This window comes from Alexandromys fortis, unplaced genomic scaffold, assembly GCF_014885135.2.
Source record: "Alexandromys fortis isolate MF-2015 unplaced genomic scaffold, M_Fortis_MF-2015_v1.1 scaffold_201, whole genome shotgun sequence".
Classification (NCBI taxonomy): Eukaryota; Metazoa; Chordata; class Mammalia; order Rodentia; family Cricetidae; genus Alexandromys; species Alexandromys fortis.
This window is the reverse complement of record NW_026068087.1, coordinates 1,774,491-1,792,169: the sequence shown is the minus strand read 5'-3', so window position 1 is coordinate 1,792,169 and position 17,679 is coordinate 1,774,491. Positions and strand designations below refer to the sequence as shown.

Here is a 17,679-nt window from a genome sequence, read left to right as displayed (position 1 = left end):
GTTTGCGGATACTTGAGGGGAATGCACAGAGGTAAGGAGGAGGAAGTGGGTGGTCATCTCGTAAGGGGAGAAAGAGGTGAGTTCTACAGTGTTCTTGGTTGGTATTGACAGGTGAGGGAGACAGGGGTCACATACCTGAAATTTCTGGAAGTGTAGACTTGTCTTCTTTCCAGAAGTTCCCATCACAAACAGGAAGTCTGGGGTTAGGACAAATGGCACTCTCTCTTTATTAATGCCCAGGAAACTTTTGTAATTCCCAAGAATGTGTCCAAAGTCTATGTGAAATAGGTTTCCTGAAAAGAAGGAAATGCCTGACATCAACACACGGCATAAGTGCTTATTAACGTTTTGGTTTTTTGAAATGATTTTGTGGTTGCCCGGGAATGAACGATCTTCAGTGAAAGCATTTTTATACTCTTTTATATTAGCCTGTGATATTTTCAGTCTTACCAGGCGTGTGAAAGCAGCAGCTGCAAATATCTGTTGATAGGCTTGTTTGTTGGACGGTACCAAATGTCGTTCAAAAAAATACCTGTCTCCAAAGTGTTCTTAGACAGATAAATCAAAGTCTAGCTAATATTTGAGCATCATGTTTAAGAGACACCATGTCCTTCATGTGACTGACGGATTGGTGTTGTATTCCAATCCAGCAAGAGGCGTTTTAGTTTTTACTTTTAAGTAGCACTATAGAAATGCCAGTTTGAATCTCTTTGGGGTCAGTTCTGCCACTATTACCACCATTATCCACAGAACCATGTTAGTTTTTATTTATTTGGTCTTTTTCATTTCTATAATCTACAAATATACTACTCTTTTGTGTTGACCTTGTCAAAGAATAAGTAATTCACTCCAAGCTTTGGTGCTTTTTCTAAACTCTACTCTTAAAAAAATTCCTGTGACAGAGTCTATGTAGCACAGGCTGGCTTTGAACTTTGCAATCCTCCTTCAGTCTCCAGAGTGTTGGACTTACAGGCGTTGGCAACTATGCCTGGAAGCCTATAAAAATGTGTTCAAATTCCACAAACGAACATCATCAGTACGGTGGCCATTACTGGCCTTTCTCAGAGCAGCATGAACCAGTAAGGCTCAGAGAGTTAGAGACTCGGGTGTCTTAGACGGGAGGATATTTCATGTGTTTTATTATTTGTTCTCGCAGCTTTTTGCCACATTTGACATGGTTGATACCTCCCATCATTACCAGTTTCTAGGATTTATTTCCCAACCTTTCTATCTACCTCTCACTGGAACATTCTCTCTCTCTTTAGTCTCATTTCCTGCTCTTCTTCTCCTACCCATCAACCCTCTGTCTAAAGTGACGAGTGTCCCTGTTCACAATGACTTCCAGGCCTGGACTCCCGTTAGACTCTTACTCTGTGCCAGGGGCATGGGGTGGGGGTGGGCAGTGTTTAATGAGGACAAGTGCTTCAGACGGACAGCAGCAGTGACTGCAAAATAAGGTGAACGTATTTGATGTCACTTAACTGACCACTTAGGACTAATTAAAACAGAATGTTTCACACACACACACACACACACACACACACACACACACATATATAAAATCAATCATGCTACTATGATAATTTTATTTTACAGCGGGCAAACTCACCTGCCTCTGAGATCATAATGTTGTCATTGTGTCTGTCGCCTATCCCGAGAACAAACGTTGCCACACAGTAGCCGGCACAGGAGTAAACAAACCTCTCCACTGCTGCCTGAAACTGATGAGGTGGTGTGTGAATGCCAGTCGCTCTCCAAGCACAGAGAGCAGCAGAGTTGATTACAAATGCCTTCCAGAAAGACAGTTTTCTAGGAACCACTTCAGACAGCAAGAAAGTTGAGTCCAGTCTCATTAGTTTTTTTTTTTTTTATCAAGGAGGTGCCAACTGTCATAATGTTCTACTTGTATTGAGTCAACCAGACACCTGGACATGAGGGAGACTCAAGAAGCAAAAGGCTACAGTAATTTGTTCAAAGTTTCCATCCTCTCCTTGCCCACAATGGTACAAAACTATAGAGATTTCTGCATCCGTGCTTTGCTTGTGACCACTTAAGTGGATGGATGGTTTCACAAGTCTTCATGTATAACAGATTAATAAAGGTTACTAATTATATTTTCTCCACTGAGGCTGATAGCCATGCAAATGTCAGGTGCTGTTCTTGGAGGGTAGAACTTTAAATGGCGCCCAGAGAGACTGACCAAACAGTTTGTGAAGGATACAGCATACGCACTTCAGCAAGATGGACATTTTCAACATCCATAACTTACCATTGAGATCCGCAGTACACCGTAAATTATTTTGTTTTATATGAAGGAATGTGTATATGGTAACTAAATCTTTATGTTGAACAACAAAAATAGCTTTAAAAGTGCTAACAGACTATTCCAGAGAAACAAATTCTATGCAAAGCTTGACTGGCAAACAAAACTGAAGCAAATGTTTCCCGGGTCTAGAACTGGGCACTCTGTCTCACAGAGAAGCTGTGTCATCAGGGGAAAACCCTTGCAACCACCGCTGCTTCAGGAGCAAACCCAGAGACACCCATCGGAAGCGCCTGTCAGACCAGAAGTCAGGACTCTCAGATGGAAGGCAAGCTGGAAGAAGGACTGGGCCCGGGGTAGGGATGGGAGAGCAAGAACTCACCTTCTCTTCAATAGGGCATTTTTCCTTGAGCCAGTGCTTCAGGACTTCATCCTTGAATGCCCCTGTGTTACCCACTGTGCTTTGCTGAATTTGAGCGATTGTTGTGGCATCCTTCACAATCTCAATCATCCCTGTGTGAAGAGTCACAGAATTCAACGCTGCTCAGTCTTGACTGAGTGGAGTAGAGGGTTTTTTTTTCTTTTATCTGATGCTTTTTGAGGCCAAAGCTCTATTTTTCAGGCCTGAGCTATTTTGTTGTTTGTTTGTTTCTTGAAAAGGAAATAACAGCCAATGGCTGCAGGATTTGTATGGAATCCACTTCCAGTATCCCCGAATAAGGAGAGGAAACGGCTGCTTTTGAGGACTAACAAACAAAGACATTTATGTGCCAAGTTCAGCCTTTCTTGCTTGGGATTGGTACCTTTCCCTTTTTAGGTAACATGGCCTAAAATGTTTTGTGCCGTTCTCATAGGAGAACCTTGAATAAAAATAAGAGAGATTGAAACTGAAATGTTAAATGTCTAAAAAAGTACCTGAGTGGAGAGTGTAACAGTACCAGGAATTTGAATTCTGGAATTTAAAAAGAAGTGACAGCTCTTTCTGTCTAATTTTAACTGTTATCTGCGAGAGAAAAGCTTAGTGCGCAACGACATGAACTGTGGTGGGGATGGGGAGAGGAGCTGGAGGAGGGCGCAGTTCTCAGGATGCTCGTTCCCTTTGTGGTCACATGGGTCAGTTGTCTGCGTGTCTTCATTAGGCCCTCACTTTCAGCGACCTGGGGACATAGCTACCGTCTGATTTTTAAGTCTAGCTTGCCAGCTACAGAACGTGTTCACGGAGAGTGGTATGCTCATTGCTGGATGCGACTACAAACCTATTTTGTCACCAGTAGAGATGCAGCCATAGGGCAGAAGGCACAGGTCCAGAGATTCTGTCTCCCAAATGGACTCCATGATGCGTAGAATCTGGGAATCAAGTACAGACATTTCTACTATACATAGATGTTGGCCAGTGCATTTTCTTCTTTCTTAAAAGAGCCAAGAAGCTTGGATAAACGGGTGGGGGGGGGCAGCAGTAGAGAGGAGGGGACAGGAAGTGAGAATATGAGGGAACAGGATGGTCAAGTTGGGGGAGGATGGAGTGAGCGACAGCCAAACACCAGGCTGAGCTTTGGGAGTCCAGTCTAAGAGAGGGAGGAGGGGCAGGGCGTCAAGATCACGACAGGGAGACTGCTGACCTGAACTTGTGGGAGCTCATGGACTCTGGACTCTAGACTGACAGCTGGGAAGCCTGCACAGGGTCTAACTAGGCCCTCTGCATGTGGGAGACAGTTGTGTAGCTTGGTCTGTTTGAGGGGCCCCTGGCAGTGGGACCAGGATCTATCCCTGGTGCATGAGCTGGCTTTTTGGAGCCTATTCCCTGCGATGGCATGCCTTGCTTAGCCTTGATGCAGGGAGAGGGGGTGGCTTAGTCCTGCCTCAACTTAATGTTCCAGGCTTTGTTGACTCCCCATAGGCAATCTTACCCTTTGGGAGGAGGGAATGGGGGGTGAGCTGGGGGTGAGGTAGCTGGGGGCAGGAGGAGGTGGGTGGAAGCTGGTTGGTATGTAAAATGAATAAAAAATTTAAAATTAAAAAAAAAGCCAGGAATCTTCTCTGGTTACACACAGTATATGAGTAAATTTAATATACATAGTAACAACTCAACTTTAATTGATCAGCCTGATACTCAGAAATTTCCTGCCATTGCAAATCTGTTAATTTCAGCCCCTGGCAGGATGGAGAGAACCATGGTGCTCGTTAGATGGCTTGCCTAATGAGCCATAGCTACATTCACCAAGTAAGACTTCTCTATTAAGTACCCTTTGATTGCTGTTTATCACATGAGAAAAAAACACAGAAAGGAAGGCATGTTTTAGACTAATATAAAATCCTTTCTTCAAATAATTGTAAAACACACAGTTCCTTTACCCCAACCTACCTGTAAGATCAACATGTCTTGTCGAAGATCATCGCCATGTTTAAAGATGATTCCGATGGTTTCATTGGACAGGACCGTGGGGTCAGCACATTTAAACTCCAGCCACAGGGGCTTTTTCTTGGAGGCCATCACTTTGCATTTTTCAATCTGCAAGGAAGTAGTTCCAATATCACAAAATGAATACACACTGCAGGGGCTCTGATTCTCTTGTAGAGCACTTCTGTATACAAGGGCAAGGTCCTGGTTGGAAATGACTTTCAATATTTGGATTAAATATAGAAGGTGCTCTTGTCCAAATTCAAAATGCTCTCTGTGTGTGAGAAAATTCACAGTCCTTCCAACAATGGCTCTCAGACTCTGCTCCGAGGAGCTCTGAGGTCTGTGGAAAGACCACGTGTGCAGCAGGCACCACGTTCCCGCATTCCCAGACTGGTTCCCCACACCACCATTACCTCAGAGCACTGATGCTCGTATCTGTTTCTGCATTCCCTTCCTGAGATTTAATCTGAAAGAGGAGTTCTAGAGCTACCACAGTGTCTGAAATATTATTACTCAACAATCAGATGCCAGTCAAATCTAAATCAGGGAGATTTAACAGGAATACATGGAAAATCTGGCACCTGGGCACAGGGCTGCCAGCCCAGTCCCCCGCAACCCTCATATCTAAACAAAGCACTGTGACAGCAGCTATAAAACCAAACCCAAACCTTTGCTGGGTTTTAGCCAAAAGTGAATTCACCACAAATAAAAAACATAATGTAGGGGGCTGGAAAGAGAGTTCAGCAGTTAAGAGCACTGCTCTTGTAGAGGACCTGGGATTGGTTCCCAGCACCCACACAGGGCAGCTCACAACAGCCTGTAATTCCAATTCCAGGGTATCCACCACTCTTCTTCTGGTCTCCGCAGGCACTGCATATACATAGCAGGCAAGCAAAAATACTCATACACAAAAAATAAAAAGAAAGAAATAAAAATATGATGTCGGTTTTTTTTAAAAAAGCAAAAAGTTGGAAAGCTATATTAATATATCATAATACTGTTATCTAAAGTGTGACAGTGGATTGAATGTGCCTTTGTTATGCAGCCCCTTTCCTAGTAACTGTTTATAGATTTAGAGATGTGAAGGAAATGTCTCCTCTTTCTCTTCGTGAGGTATACTGCTACAAGTATTTCTGTCCTGTGAGCAGCTAGACCAGGAAAGACACATGGACAACTCTTGTCAGACATTAGATGTCTTATCAGACAAAGGTATCCTTGCAGCTGCCTCAGTTTACTTCTGGGGGCTGTTTCTCAGTTAAAGTATGGGAGAAAAGTCACCCATGCTGAACTTAGGGCCCAGCAGTCCGTATAATAACTGAAGTCTCAAAGAGAGGGCAGAACAGGTTGACAGACAATAATAATACTCAAACAGTTTCCAAGTGTGATAGAACAGACACCCACACGTGCAAGGAGCACCATAGCCTGGCACTTGATATAAGAAACCTGTGCCAACACGTATCATCACCAACCCACCGAAAACCAGGGAGGAAAGAGACCTGAAAAGAAACAGGGGGAAAAGGATGTGTTACAAACAGAACATCAAAGACAAAGCTGGAGTATTCTCCTCAGGACACAGGCAAACCAGAAGAGAATGGTATGGCAAGAGAAAATGGCAAGTTAGGTTCCTCTGCCTAGTGAAAATATTGCTCAAAAAATAAATGCGTAGTAAACATTTTCAGCTAAATTAGTTCTGGAAGAATGTATTGCCAACAGCTTGTAGGATAAATTGTTAAAGATCCAAGAAAAATAGTATCAAGAGAGTACCCAGCATAATAATATGCGGGTAAATGTTTATAATGGTTTAATCTGTTTAGCTATACATATATTTTTCTTAAGGAAAAATGATATATTATGGGGTTTAAAATACATGCAGAAGGGGTGGGTTAGTGGAGATAATACTGCGGTAAGAAACTTACAAGCATGCAGAGTGGTTGTTACTGCAGTGTTACTGACACTCATACAGACACTTAGATCAACAGAAGGGATTGGAGAGTAAGGTATAGATCCTCCTACAGTATGGTCAGCAGATTCTGACTTGAAGAATTCTGTAACATTTTTAGAAGAATGTTGAGTATCTAGATTTTGCTGCTGGTACAGAAAACTCACTGAATTCACACTTGTATAAAGGATATACTAGTAACCTGATTTAAAACGCAGTAGACGGGAAATTACTGAGTATTGGGGCATTGGGCGCTAAAGATTAGGGAAGGGCTTGATAGAACCCCATCCAGGGCTGCTCTAGCTCCCTGTGCCTTCAGAAGATCCACTGTGAAGGCCCTGACTCTAGAAAGCATGCTAGACACTTGTAAGACACGAGGAACAGACAGAGGCATCCCACTGATACCTACCACCAGGGTACCAGCTTTCAGTCCAGGATCATAGGGAACTCTGAAGCTCTTGGGGAGACTGGAATTCTGCAGGTTTTCAAGCTTTTGCTTGAGCTGGGAAATAACTGCAATTGTCAAAAGCAGACAGAAGTTAAGCCAGCACAAGACATCCGTACTATCTACCATCTCAGTGTAACCTGGGGTCACGTTTCCTGTGTGGTCTACGTATTTGGTTTGGAAAGTATTAGTAGGAAAAGGACTATAGAACTCTGCCTTCGGAGACCTAACTCTAGAGCAGACCAAGTAAGTCAGGATTACTGTGAGCCACTGAACTGCGAATGTTCCTTTATAGGCAGAGGATACTTGTGAACACGTGGGAAATCCTCCCTGACCACAGCAGAGGAGGGTGTGCTGAGAGTGAGTCTTGCCCTGCCCTTGTCTTTCCAGCCTGAGACTTTCAACGGCCACTTGGTTTGTAGAGGAGACATGTGAAGACTATTCAATAGAGCCAGGTTAGAGTTCTGTAAATTCTTCTCAAAAGAGGAAGTTAGGTTATGTACAAAAGATGTGGCAACCTCAAGATTCTCAAGGAGTACACATGGAGTACAGATTACTGCCTGGAAAACAGGAAGAGGCCTGCTCAAATGTAAGACTGTTATTACTATGTAATAAATGTAAGAGTAGTTTTGGAGGGTAGCACGAGCCTGTTGAAATAGGAGCGGCGGGGCTGTGTCCCCAGCACCCCGGCCACCTGGCTAGCTTATGCCCGAAATAACAACACACAAACTGTATTCATTTAAACACTGCTTGACCCATTTCTATCTAGCCTCTTCTAGGCTAATTCTCACATATTAATTTAGCCCATTTCTAATCATCTGTGTAAGCACCCCAAGGTGCGCTTACCGGGAAGATTCTAGCCTACGTCCATCCTGGGTCGGAGGAGCTTCATTGCGTCTATCTGCCCGGGAGAGCGGAGCATGCCTCTCTGTCTGAGGCGTCTGGCTCTGAGAGGAACTGCATTACTTCTGACCTCACTTCCTCTTCCTCCCAGCATTCTCTTCTGTTTACTCCACCCACCTATGTTCTAACCAATAAACTGGGCCAAGCCAGTTTCTTTATTAGCCAATGACCTTCCAATCCAAAGGGAAGGTTAGAAATTTTTAAAATATTCAAAAGCTTTAATCGCTTTTGGTTGGGGATGTTAGTCTCCTCTTTAAGCCATAGTTCTGGGTCCAGCTCATTAACTTAGTAAAAGATATTTTTCTAGGTTCAAGATTCATACAGTTTATCTTGCCAGAAAGATGTGTGAGTGAAGACAATTTCATGCGGTATTCATCAAAACCTTAAAGGAGCGATCAATTTTTCTAGAGCAGAGACAAGATACTGGAAATGGCTACAGAGAGGAAGTGTGTGTGTGTGTGCGCACGTGTGCATGTACAATACATACATTTACATATGTGTATTATTCTCAACCTAACCTCTCAATATTCTGACAATCTGAAATTGGCATGAACGAATTCAAAGATGGGGAGAGGAGAGGATTTGGAAATAACTTTTTGTATATGAAACTGTTATTGAAAATTACATCTATGCACACGTGGTTCTTCAATTTCTCCAAATTTCATATATATAACTTCATTTTTAGGAACATGTGAATTTATGGTCTTAAAGTATCATGTCTTATAGAAGGAGAGCTTTAAATCTGCTTACTTCATGCAAATAGGAGACCAAAAAAATGTCTTCTTGACTGCTTTTAGCAAAATACAACTTGAATTTCAGAAAGAAGAATCATACCAATCATGGCATTCAGAAAGAGAACTGAGAAAATTCAGCCACTGTACCTTGGGAGCTGACATCATACTTCTCAGCAGAGAGCGATTTGATATCAATGGTCACTTTTTGTAGCATCTCGATCACTTGGACCTGCTGCGTGAAGTCCTGCAGCATGGCCATGCCGCATCCCCGCAGGTAAGCTTCCAGGATCACAGCAAACCTCTGCTGATAGTGTCTGGACTGGGCTATCTCACTTCGCAGGAACCAGAACAAGAAGTGGCCGATTCTTTTGTTCTGAGATGGTTACAAGATGGTTGAGGTCAGGGTGACGAACGTTGTAGGCTTATCAGGCAAATTCCTGGTACCCGAAATTGTCATGCACTTATCAAAATGGAAATACTTACTCTCAAACCGCGCTTCAGCAGGAATCGGGCCAGAGCACTGTCATGGTATGGTTCAAATTTCACAGCCTAAAAGAAGAGCATATTGGCATTTGAAGAATTATACTCTGTGGTGGTCAGTCAGAAGAAATGAAATGGACAAAAGAGCATGGTTCTGTGTGAATGAATCTTTCCAGTTAAGGTGGTAAGAATCTTCCTAGCCACTCACATCCAATCCCCTGCTTAGTGAACACTGAAGATGGTGAGGTGGGCACTTGCTTAGCGTCCTAGAAGAGGACCGCATGGGCTGCAGGACCCCTGATGCCCAGTGCAGTGGTCAGGGTGATGGCAGAGGTGAAGTTACAAAGGCCTTGTTTCAAGTTAGAATGAACTGGGTTACTGGAATGGGAGAGATAGACACGGCTATAATAATTCTTTAAAGTGGAAGGCAAGAAAGCCTGTTGTAAAGCAAATGGAGAATAGCAATACAGTACTCAAGAGAGGAACATTAGGTGCAGCTGAGTGCCAAGTGTGAAGGTCCTGAATCCCCATAGCTTCCCTTTCAGGCAACTCCTCCCTTCTTACTGTAGGTAAAAGCAGTCCCTACCCTGCCAAACTGTGGCACGGAGCTTTGTATCAAATACCCCTGATTGTCTTCATTGTTAGTGTTTGGTCATCTTCACAGTGTTGGTTCTGGGTTGGGTACTGATACATGAAATGACAGCTCTATTATTGGAGAAAGATAACCAGTAAAATGGAAACAAACTAAATCTTTGTGGGTGCCTACTTGTTTTTCATGTTTTATTTTTCAATAAGCTTTAAATAGTTAATGGTTTCAAAAGCAACAAATATTATTTAACGATTGATGCGTATATTGAGTTAGAAGGTAGGTCATGTATATAAGTCTAAAATTAACTATCTTAAAATAGTTCCTTTATAAATAGGAATGGTCATTTTCCCCACCAAAGAACAGAAGGTGTTTCCACCGCAGCACGTATTTTGGAGCCTCAAGTCTTTTTGGTGTGTTCACAGTTCTCACTCTGAGTTAGCAGTTAGATCCTATCAATACTGACCTTATAATGTTTCAACCTTAGTCCCTCTTTCAGAAGAGCCTCTCTGGGGTGTGGTCAAGTAGGTGCCACAGAAGCTGCATTTAAGCCGAGTTCTGAGAATGTGGTTTCTCAGTCAACAGAGCTCACTTTAAATTGTGCTGTAAGTTTCTAACCCTAGAGCTGGTCTTCCTTCGTGTTTCACTTCTACAACAATGATGCAGATCGCAACCAAGGGCCCATTTTAGCCAACAGTGAGTCATTTAGTCGGGGCTGAAATGTCTCAAATCGCTGCACAAATGAGCACCGCTCTTCAAATTTCAGCCCACACATCCAATATTAATAAGATCAACTGACCTCCTTCACCCAAAGTCGTTCCAAGAAAAACGTTATTTATCTTTGGATCCAATAAAGTTTACTTTGGAAAGTTTTAATGAAAAAATTGTCAGATCAGGAATTACCTACTCAGAACTTTCTCTAGATACATTAATCAAAATTAAGTGCTACCTGACCCCCTATTTACTCATAGTACTCTATGGTTTTCCCAGAAGCACTTTTTGTAATTTGTTATTAAACACACGGGTGCTTAATCGAGCTGACAAAGACACACAAAGACACACACACACACACAAACACACACACGTGTACTGCAGAAAATCTGGAGGATTTGTCTTCTCACTGAAGAAGCTGTTGAACTAAAGAATAACCACATCTGCGTTGTACATTACCATTTCTATATCAGTTTTTCCATTCCTTTCCTGTGTCAAGTAATAGGACAGAAGTTGAGAACTACTATCATGAGCAGCGTTCTTGCTTCTTAATTTCTTGACAACGCAGCTAAATCACGGGCATATCGCTGACCCCACAGGACCACAGGGAGCATCATGGGAACTGAGTGAAACACAATCCCATGCCTGTATGAAGAGGGCAGCTGCCAAGATTCTGCCCAGCCCAACCATTTAGCCAAATAACAATAGCAAGTTCTACCCTAGGGCTTATGACTTCCCCAGCCATAGGAGTACAGAACTAAGCATGGCATTTCCTCATGTAAAACGGCCTCAAAGCCGTCCTGAACTCACAGTAACTGTGGTTACCTGTACACGACACACACAGGATCAAAGCAGCCCATGTCTATCACAGTGGGGTAGAGGGCCTCTAGGCCCGCCTCTTACTGAGGAGCTATTGGCAGTGGAGAGCTGACAGGAGAGGGAAAGCCACGCTTTCTGGAAGATGTGGCCACTGGTAAGATTCCCATGCTCCTCCAGTGGGTGACTGTACAGCCATAAACACATGGACAGTGATAATTGGACTTAGCCAGTTATCAGAAAAAATGGACATTAACTTGAGAGAGAGAGAGAGAGATATATTAACAAGGACAGAAGATAATTTGTAGGGAAACTAGGGGTTATATGTCATCATATTTCAATATATACCTGTAAAAAATTCTCAAGAATTAAGGAAAACTTTTAAAAGATGTCACCGGGATATGACATATTGTTCTATGAACGGCGATAAGCACAGACAGAGATTTAAAAATTTTTCTAGCCCGTATTATCCTGCCACTAGATTCATGCAGGATATTTGGTGGATGTGAACATGACTGAAGTCTGGGTCAGTCAGACCTCTAATTCTGGTCCATTTCTTTTTAAAAATGTGTCTTGAGCTCATAGCTTAGTCTCCTCGTATCTCAGTTTCCATATGTATAAAATGCAAACCCAAATTCTAATTTGATCACCATTATAGCTATTGGTGGAATCAATGACACAATATACAAAAAAAATGTGTAAATCACTTGGAGCCTTGGCATAAGGAAGCTTGCAACAAGTTCAACTCATCATTAAAATAATTAATCAGGACAACATGACTCCCACTGGGGCAATTCTCCTAAAAAGTGAAGGACGGCACTGGTGTCTTTCAAAAGCTTGCTGGCAAACCCTCAAAGACACTGAAAAAAAAAAAAGTCAATGAGAGCGTTTACAACTTTCTGGCGTGGCTTCATCAGCTCTGGTCTGACTGATCATGAAACCGAACAAAGGGTGTGGGATGAAGGCTGCGGGGGGTGCCTGAGTGCATGCAAATCCGTTCTCTGAGACAGCAGTTCCTGCTAACCTCCCGGCGCCTACCTGCACCAGCTGGAGAAGGTAATGCAAAACATCATCGTCCTCCAGGCTCTCCAGTTTCTGAACTGCAATGGCTCTTACGTTTTCATCTGAAAAATTGCAGTCCAGGAGCTGCATGGTTAAACCAACGTCCAAGGCACTTTGATCCCACACTTCCCTTCTGGCTAACAGCTGGTATGTTTTGGCCACAATTTCTTGCTGTCCCCATTTCACGGAACTGAACAGCTTAGGGTATGCCTTCGGATGCTTCAGGCTTTCATATCTAAAATGCCACAGCAGCTCTTTGTCCTCCGCTGTGAGGGGGTTAAGTGGATCAGTGGCTATGATCGCCTCCAGTTGCTTGCGAAGCTGATTGGGCATTTCAGCTCGGACCCTATCTCCTTCCGGGTCAGGGGTGGGCTGATGCTTAGGCAGGGCTATGGGGTGACAATAGTTGTCCAGCAGGATGGAGATGGACATTGAGTTCTCCTTGTCAGGGTTGGTCGCAGACGTGAGCTTGTCAGCATTGAAGCTGCCTTGTTCCTCTGCCTTCCCAGATATCTGCCACATGTGGAGGACATAGTCACCGTGGCGGAGCAGGAACCTGTGGTCTATTAACAGTAAGTTCACATAATAGAGAAGCTGGGCTTTGCTCTTGGACTCCGAGCCTGGCGTCTCTGCGGATGCCTTGCTGGACAGTGCTGGCGTTTTGCAGCAGTAGATCTGGAGGTTTAACAGGGCCCCTTTGGGCAAGTCTTTGATTTTGATGCCGAATTCCAACCACACATTCCAGAGCACTTCCTCCGTGAAGGGCTTAGGGGTGGTTCGCCTTTGGCAAAGGACTTGTTGTCCGTGTTGGATGTTGGCTTCCACAAACACAGTGAGGTCGGTGTTCCGGGGCAGGACAGGGATGTCAATGCCTCTAATCTTGACCCTGAACTTTCGGTCACAGTCCCACAAAGACACCGTGAACACACTCTCGTGGTCCTTGCCATGGATGGTGAGCTGCTCGTGGTAGCCCGTGACTCCCGTGCAGTCATCCACCAGTGGCCATTCTTCCTTCCTCACCTCGTCTAGGGCAGGGTCTGGAGGCGTGTCGAGCACCAGATGTATTTCGTCTCCGTTCTTGAGGCATTGCCTCACCCACTGGAAGTTTTTAAGGGGCGTTTCGCCTACCAGGTACTCATCGCGGCCACAGACCCGCAGCACAAAGTCCTGCTCACTCTGACTTTCTGGGATATTCAATAGGGACTTCTTCTTGGCCATCTTGGTGAAGAAGCTCTGGAGGATGGCGCCGGGGGTATCATCCGCGGAGACCTTGATGGTTTGACTGGTGGTGCTCCGGTGGATGACGATGAAGATGCAGTTATTGGCAATCTTCCTTGACAGGTAGTCTGGGAGAGGCTTGGACGTCACAGAAGGGTGCATAGCATAGAGTCTGGCATCGCGGCCAGCCACCTCTGCCATGCGAGGCGTGACCAGACGGCGGCGGGTGAACTCTAGCTCATCATCGTGCACGTTGCTGACGTCAGTGACGTCGTAGCCAATCAGGGAGGTAAGCTGCTTCTGGAAAGCTAGGGTCTCCTCAGAAGGTGTGTGACGCTGTACCACGTGGATCTGACCGGGGCTCTTGTGCATCGTCTTCCAGTAGCGCAAGCAGTCTAGGGTCTGCACCACTTGGTACCTGTCGTAGATCTCATACCACTGCCCCTTCTTCTGGTAGAGCAGGAGGAAGTGGTCTGGGCCCAACCGGTGGTAGAATTCGGCGGCCACGCTGGTCTCCAGTGCGCGCAGCCAGACCTGGGCTTTCATTTGCTCCACGTTGCCGTGGCCAGCCACGTGCAGCAGTGCTGTTTCTGGGGTTTTGCTGATGCGCTGGCTGGTGGGCAGCACGAACTCGATGGGGATGAGCTCCATCGAGGACAGGCTGGCTGCTGCACTGCGTGGCTTCATCCTCCGGCGCCGGCGGAGGTTGTCCTCTCTCAGAACCACCGGCTGCTCATAGTTCTTCAGCTCCATGCCCTAAGCGACCTGGGAGTGGAGAAAACAGCTTTGTCAGGAGACAGACTGCAGATTCCGGTACGATGGCCGAGAGAAGGTCGATAGGAGCACCAGGCCTAGAGGGACCGAGTGATCTGTGGTTCTCAGCCATCACTCACTGTTTAGGTGACGTGGCCTACTTAATCTCCTACTTATCTGTCATTTTGGTTATTTATACTTAGGGGTGGAGGCAAAAGTTAAATAAGGCAGTTCCTTTTTTTTTTTTTTTTTTTTTTTTTTTTGATTTGGTGATCCATACATGCTGGCACATTTTCTCTAGGTGTGTGTGTGTAATGTTTTAATTAGAAATTTGCAAAGCACTATGGGACTGTAGAAATAGCTCAGTGGATAAAACTGCTTGCTGTATAAACATAAGGTCTTGAGTTCACATCCTACTACCCACATAAGCTCCCATGGGCTGGTAACCCCAGTGGTTTCTGTCTGTCTGTCTGTCACCTGTCTGTCTGTGTGTGTTGCAAAGGAGGAAATCGGAGATGGGGGAAAAAAACATCACTGGGGCTTACTGGCCACCGGCTTAGGTCCAGGTTCAGCGAGAGACCCTGTCTGAAAGGAAGCAGGTGCAGCGTTTCTTCTCTGGCCTCTGCGGAGGTGTCACTGCTCACATGTATGGTTACATTATACACAAATACCACACTCACACGCGTGTGCACAAAGTATGTAAAACACTCATTTAGACACTCAAGATGGTATGTGCCACGAAGCCCATCGCAAAGCAATACAGACAAGGATGGAGTCCTGGTGTCTAAGGTGCGGCGTGAGCCTCTGAACATCACTTTGAAAACAAGCCGAGGCATTTCCTTTCTGTTCTCACACTTCTCTAACTCAGACACCCGATCTTGCTTCATCTTCTCTATTTTCAAACTGTCTGAACCCAGAGTCTTCTCCCTAGTCAACTTCCTGTAGTTTTTTTCCTTTTCATTTTTTCTTTCTATTTAAGACAACCAGTCATTTCATTCATAAAACTAAAAAAAAAAAAAATCGCAAAATTGGTGAAGGCTGTAATCCAAGCCATTTGGAGGCACACAGCATTTTGAATCGTGGAATGTGGAGCGTTCTAGCCATCCTTACTATATTAGGGCAGAGGGGTCACCATACCTGGACTTTGCCAGTATGAACCTTTAGGTAATTTTAACTAAACAATTGGTTTGACCTGCCTCTGCTTTAAATAGAGGAGCCACAGGTAGAAGACAAGATTTCTGCCCTTCAATGACCTTATGTTTAGACCCTAAATTAATTCAGTTTCTTTTTGTCCTAATAGTTTCATCTCTGTATCAAAAATTTACATATTTATTCTCACATTACCCACTTTTTCTGCAAATATTTAATAACTATTTAACTTAATATTTAACAATTAGCAAGTTTTACAAAGCATTTATGGATAATTATGGCCTCTTCCACCAAGGAACCCAGCAATAATGATTGAAATGCTCAGAAACCTAAAATTGAGAAATGATTCATAAAACATTTTAATTTAATAGTAAGCATTGCTACATTGGTACTACAGTACACCCCAAACCACATTCAAACACTGAAACAAAATATTTCAGAAAATATCGTTTACTCTCAGACTGATCTTAATGAGATCCATAACTAGCATTTTTCTGAAGAACAGTGGAATATTTTTTATATACCAAAAGGAGAGTTTGATTAAAAGTTATAAAAGACAGTTTCATTGGATCTCAACTTATCCTCAATTCTTGAGTTGTTATTTTTAAAGTCAAAACTCCCTCCTCTTAAAATATATTGAAGTTATACTTAGCAAATAAATGAAACCAACTGTCCCAAACAACTGTTTCTGCAGCTTAAAGGATTCTTTTGGTCTTTTGGTACTTTATAGAATAACTAACAAAAAAGAACCATAAGCTATATTGATACTGACATGAACTTAAAATAAAATATGTCCAAATTTAAGTGTACAAATATAATTCGGTATCTGCCACAGTAACACGAAGAACTCACACACTATCATGATACAAGGTGCAGAAGAAAAGAGACTGACCAAATACTCACTGATTTTCCTCATGGCTGGGACTAAGTAGCTCTGTCCTCTTAAAAACTACTGTCTGTCCAGTAATTTTTCAAGTACGTACGTGTAAGTCTCTGAGCACCGCCCGTCATGGGCTCTGAAGCCACCCCCTTCCTCACAAACAAAACCAGAAAGAGCTGATGCACCTGCGAGCCCTTGCCGGAACCTTGTGGATATACACAGTCTACACCGAGTGAGACAATGAAACCCAGACGTTCAGGGGTGGGCTCATCTCGAACCGGCAACGGCTCCAGATAAAAATATTCTAGCTGAGAAGGAAGTGACTGTCCCGTGTCAGGGTGAACAAAGAGCAAATTATAGAAAGCGGGAGTACCTGATACAGCCCTGGAGGTGGTGGTGCTGGGGGGTCATTTGTTTACTCCACAAAAACAAAACAAATTCAAACCTACCCAAAGCACCTCTCGACTCTTCCGCTTTTCTGGGGCTCCCTTCATATCCAGATGCAGAGGAAGTGTTGCAGTTACCAGGAAGGAAGTTTTAACCAAGTTGATTATACATGTGATTGCTCATTTTCAAAGTGTCAGAAATGCATTTCCTGCTGAAGCACAGAGCGAGCAGAGCAGGACACAGAGCGGTGTTCACCTCGCTGTTTTTTCTCACTCTTCGGATTAATTTTTCAAAAATTGTGAGAGACCCTGACAAATTATGGAGATCCAAACCAAAAATATACCCAAGGCATAAACAAATGAAGCATGTGTGTAGCTATAAGTAGAAGGAGCCTGCACAGCTACAATATTACATAACTTGTTAAGAAGAGGCAATAGCCAAGTGAAACCTGTTATCCCCTGAGAATTCACAATTCACACAAACTCTCCTGTGTGCTAACTGAGGCAGGCAGGGTGGGGAGGAACATTGTGGACTGTTGGGCTCAATCTGGATGTTTGCAAGAGTAATGTCTGTGAGCTTGCTGCATCCTTAGATTGCTGAGCGCTCTCTCTCTCTCTCTCTCTCTCTCTCTCTCTCTCTCTCTCTCTCTCTCTCTCTCTCTCTCTCTCTCTCTCTCTCTCTCTCTCTCTAAGACAATTTAGGTCCCAAACTATCACAGGCTTAAACTGAAAGCCCTGCCTCTCTGTCTCTTGCGTGTTGGGGTGGGTGTGTGTTGGTGTATGCCGTGGGCGGAGCTTACTATGAGCACTGATTAACCAGACAAAGTAGGAGGAAGCTGGGGACACTGGAAACTATCGGCGTCAGGCTGCAATCCCCCCAGAGACAGCTCCTAGTTCCCACAGGCTTAGAGAACATGGAGGACATTAGTTCTGAATTTGTTTGAAAGCAGTCC

General features: G+C 44.0%; 2 protein-coding genes across 4 annotated transcripts in view; both read right to left on the bottom strand.

The window, feature by feature from the left end:
• Pik3cg (phosphatidylinositol-4,5-bisphosphate 3-kinase catalytic subunit gamma) overlaps positions 1 to 16,841 on the bottom strand; it is a 34,375-nt gene extending 17,534 nt beyond the window's left edge. The window contains exons 1-10 of one of the 3 annotated variants that reach the window (XM_050122310.1): positions 16,790 to 16,841; positions 12,317 to 14,323; positions 9,169 to 9,234; positions 8,833 to 9,058; positions 7,013 to 7,116; positions 4,626 to 4,772; positions 3,520 to 3,610; positions 2,646 to 2,776; positions 1,610 to 1,721; positions 136 to 293 (exon numbers count right to left, since the gene is read on the bottom strand). In XM_050122310.1, coding sequence (XP_049978267.1) covers positions 136 to 293; positions 1,610 to 1,721; positions 2,646 to 2,776; positions 3,520 to 3,610; positions 4,626 to 4,772; positions 7,013 to 7,116; positions 8,833 to 9,058; positions 9,169 to 9,234; positions 12,317 to 14,311 — 3,030 coding nt within the window. In that variant the 5' untranslated portion in view covers positions 14,312 to 14,323; positions 16,790 to 16,841. Of the gene's footprint in view, positions 1 to 135; positions 294 to 1,609; positions 1,722 to 2,645; positions 2,777 to 3,519; positions 3,611 to 4,625; positions 4,773 to 7,012; positions 7,117 to 8,832; positions 9,059 to 9,168; positions 9,235 to 12,316; positions 14,324 to 16,352; positions 16,651 to 16,713 lie in introns of those variants that run through there. The other 2 variants (XM_050122309.1, XM_050122306.1) reach the window with 2 other exon arrangements.
• Prkar2b (protein kinase cAMP-dependent type II regulatory subunit beta) overlaps positions 1 to 17,679 on the bottom strand; it is a 710,703-nt gene that overhangs the window by 196,003 nt on the left and 497,021 nt on the right. The window lies entirely within an intron of this gene.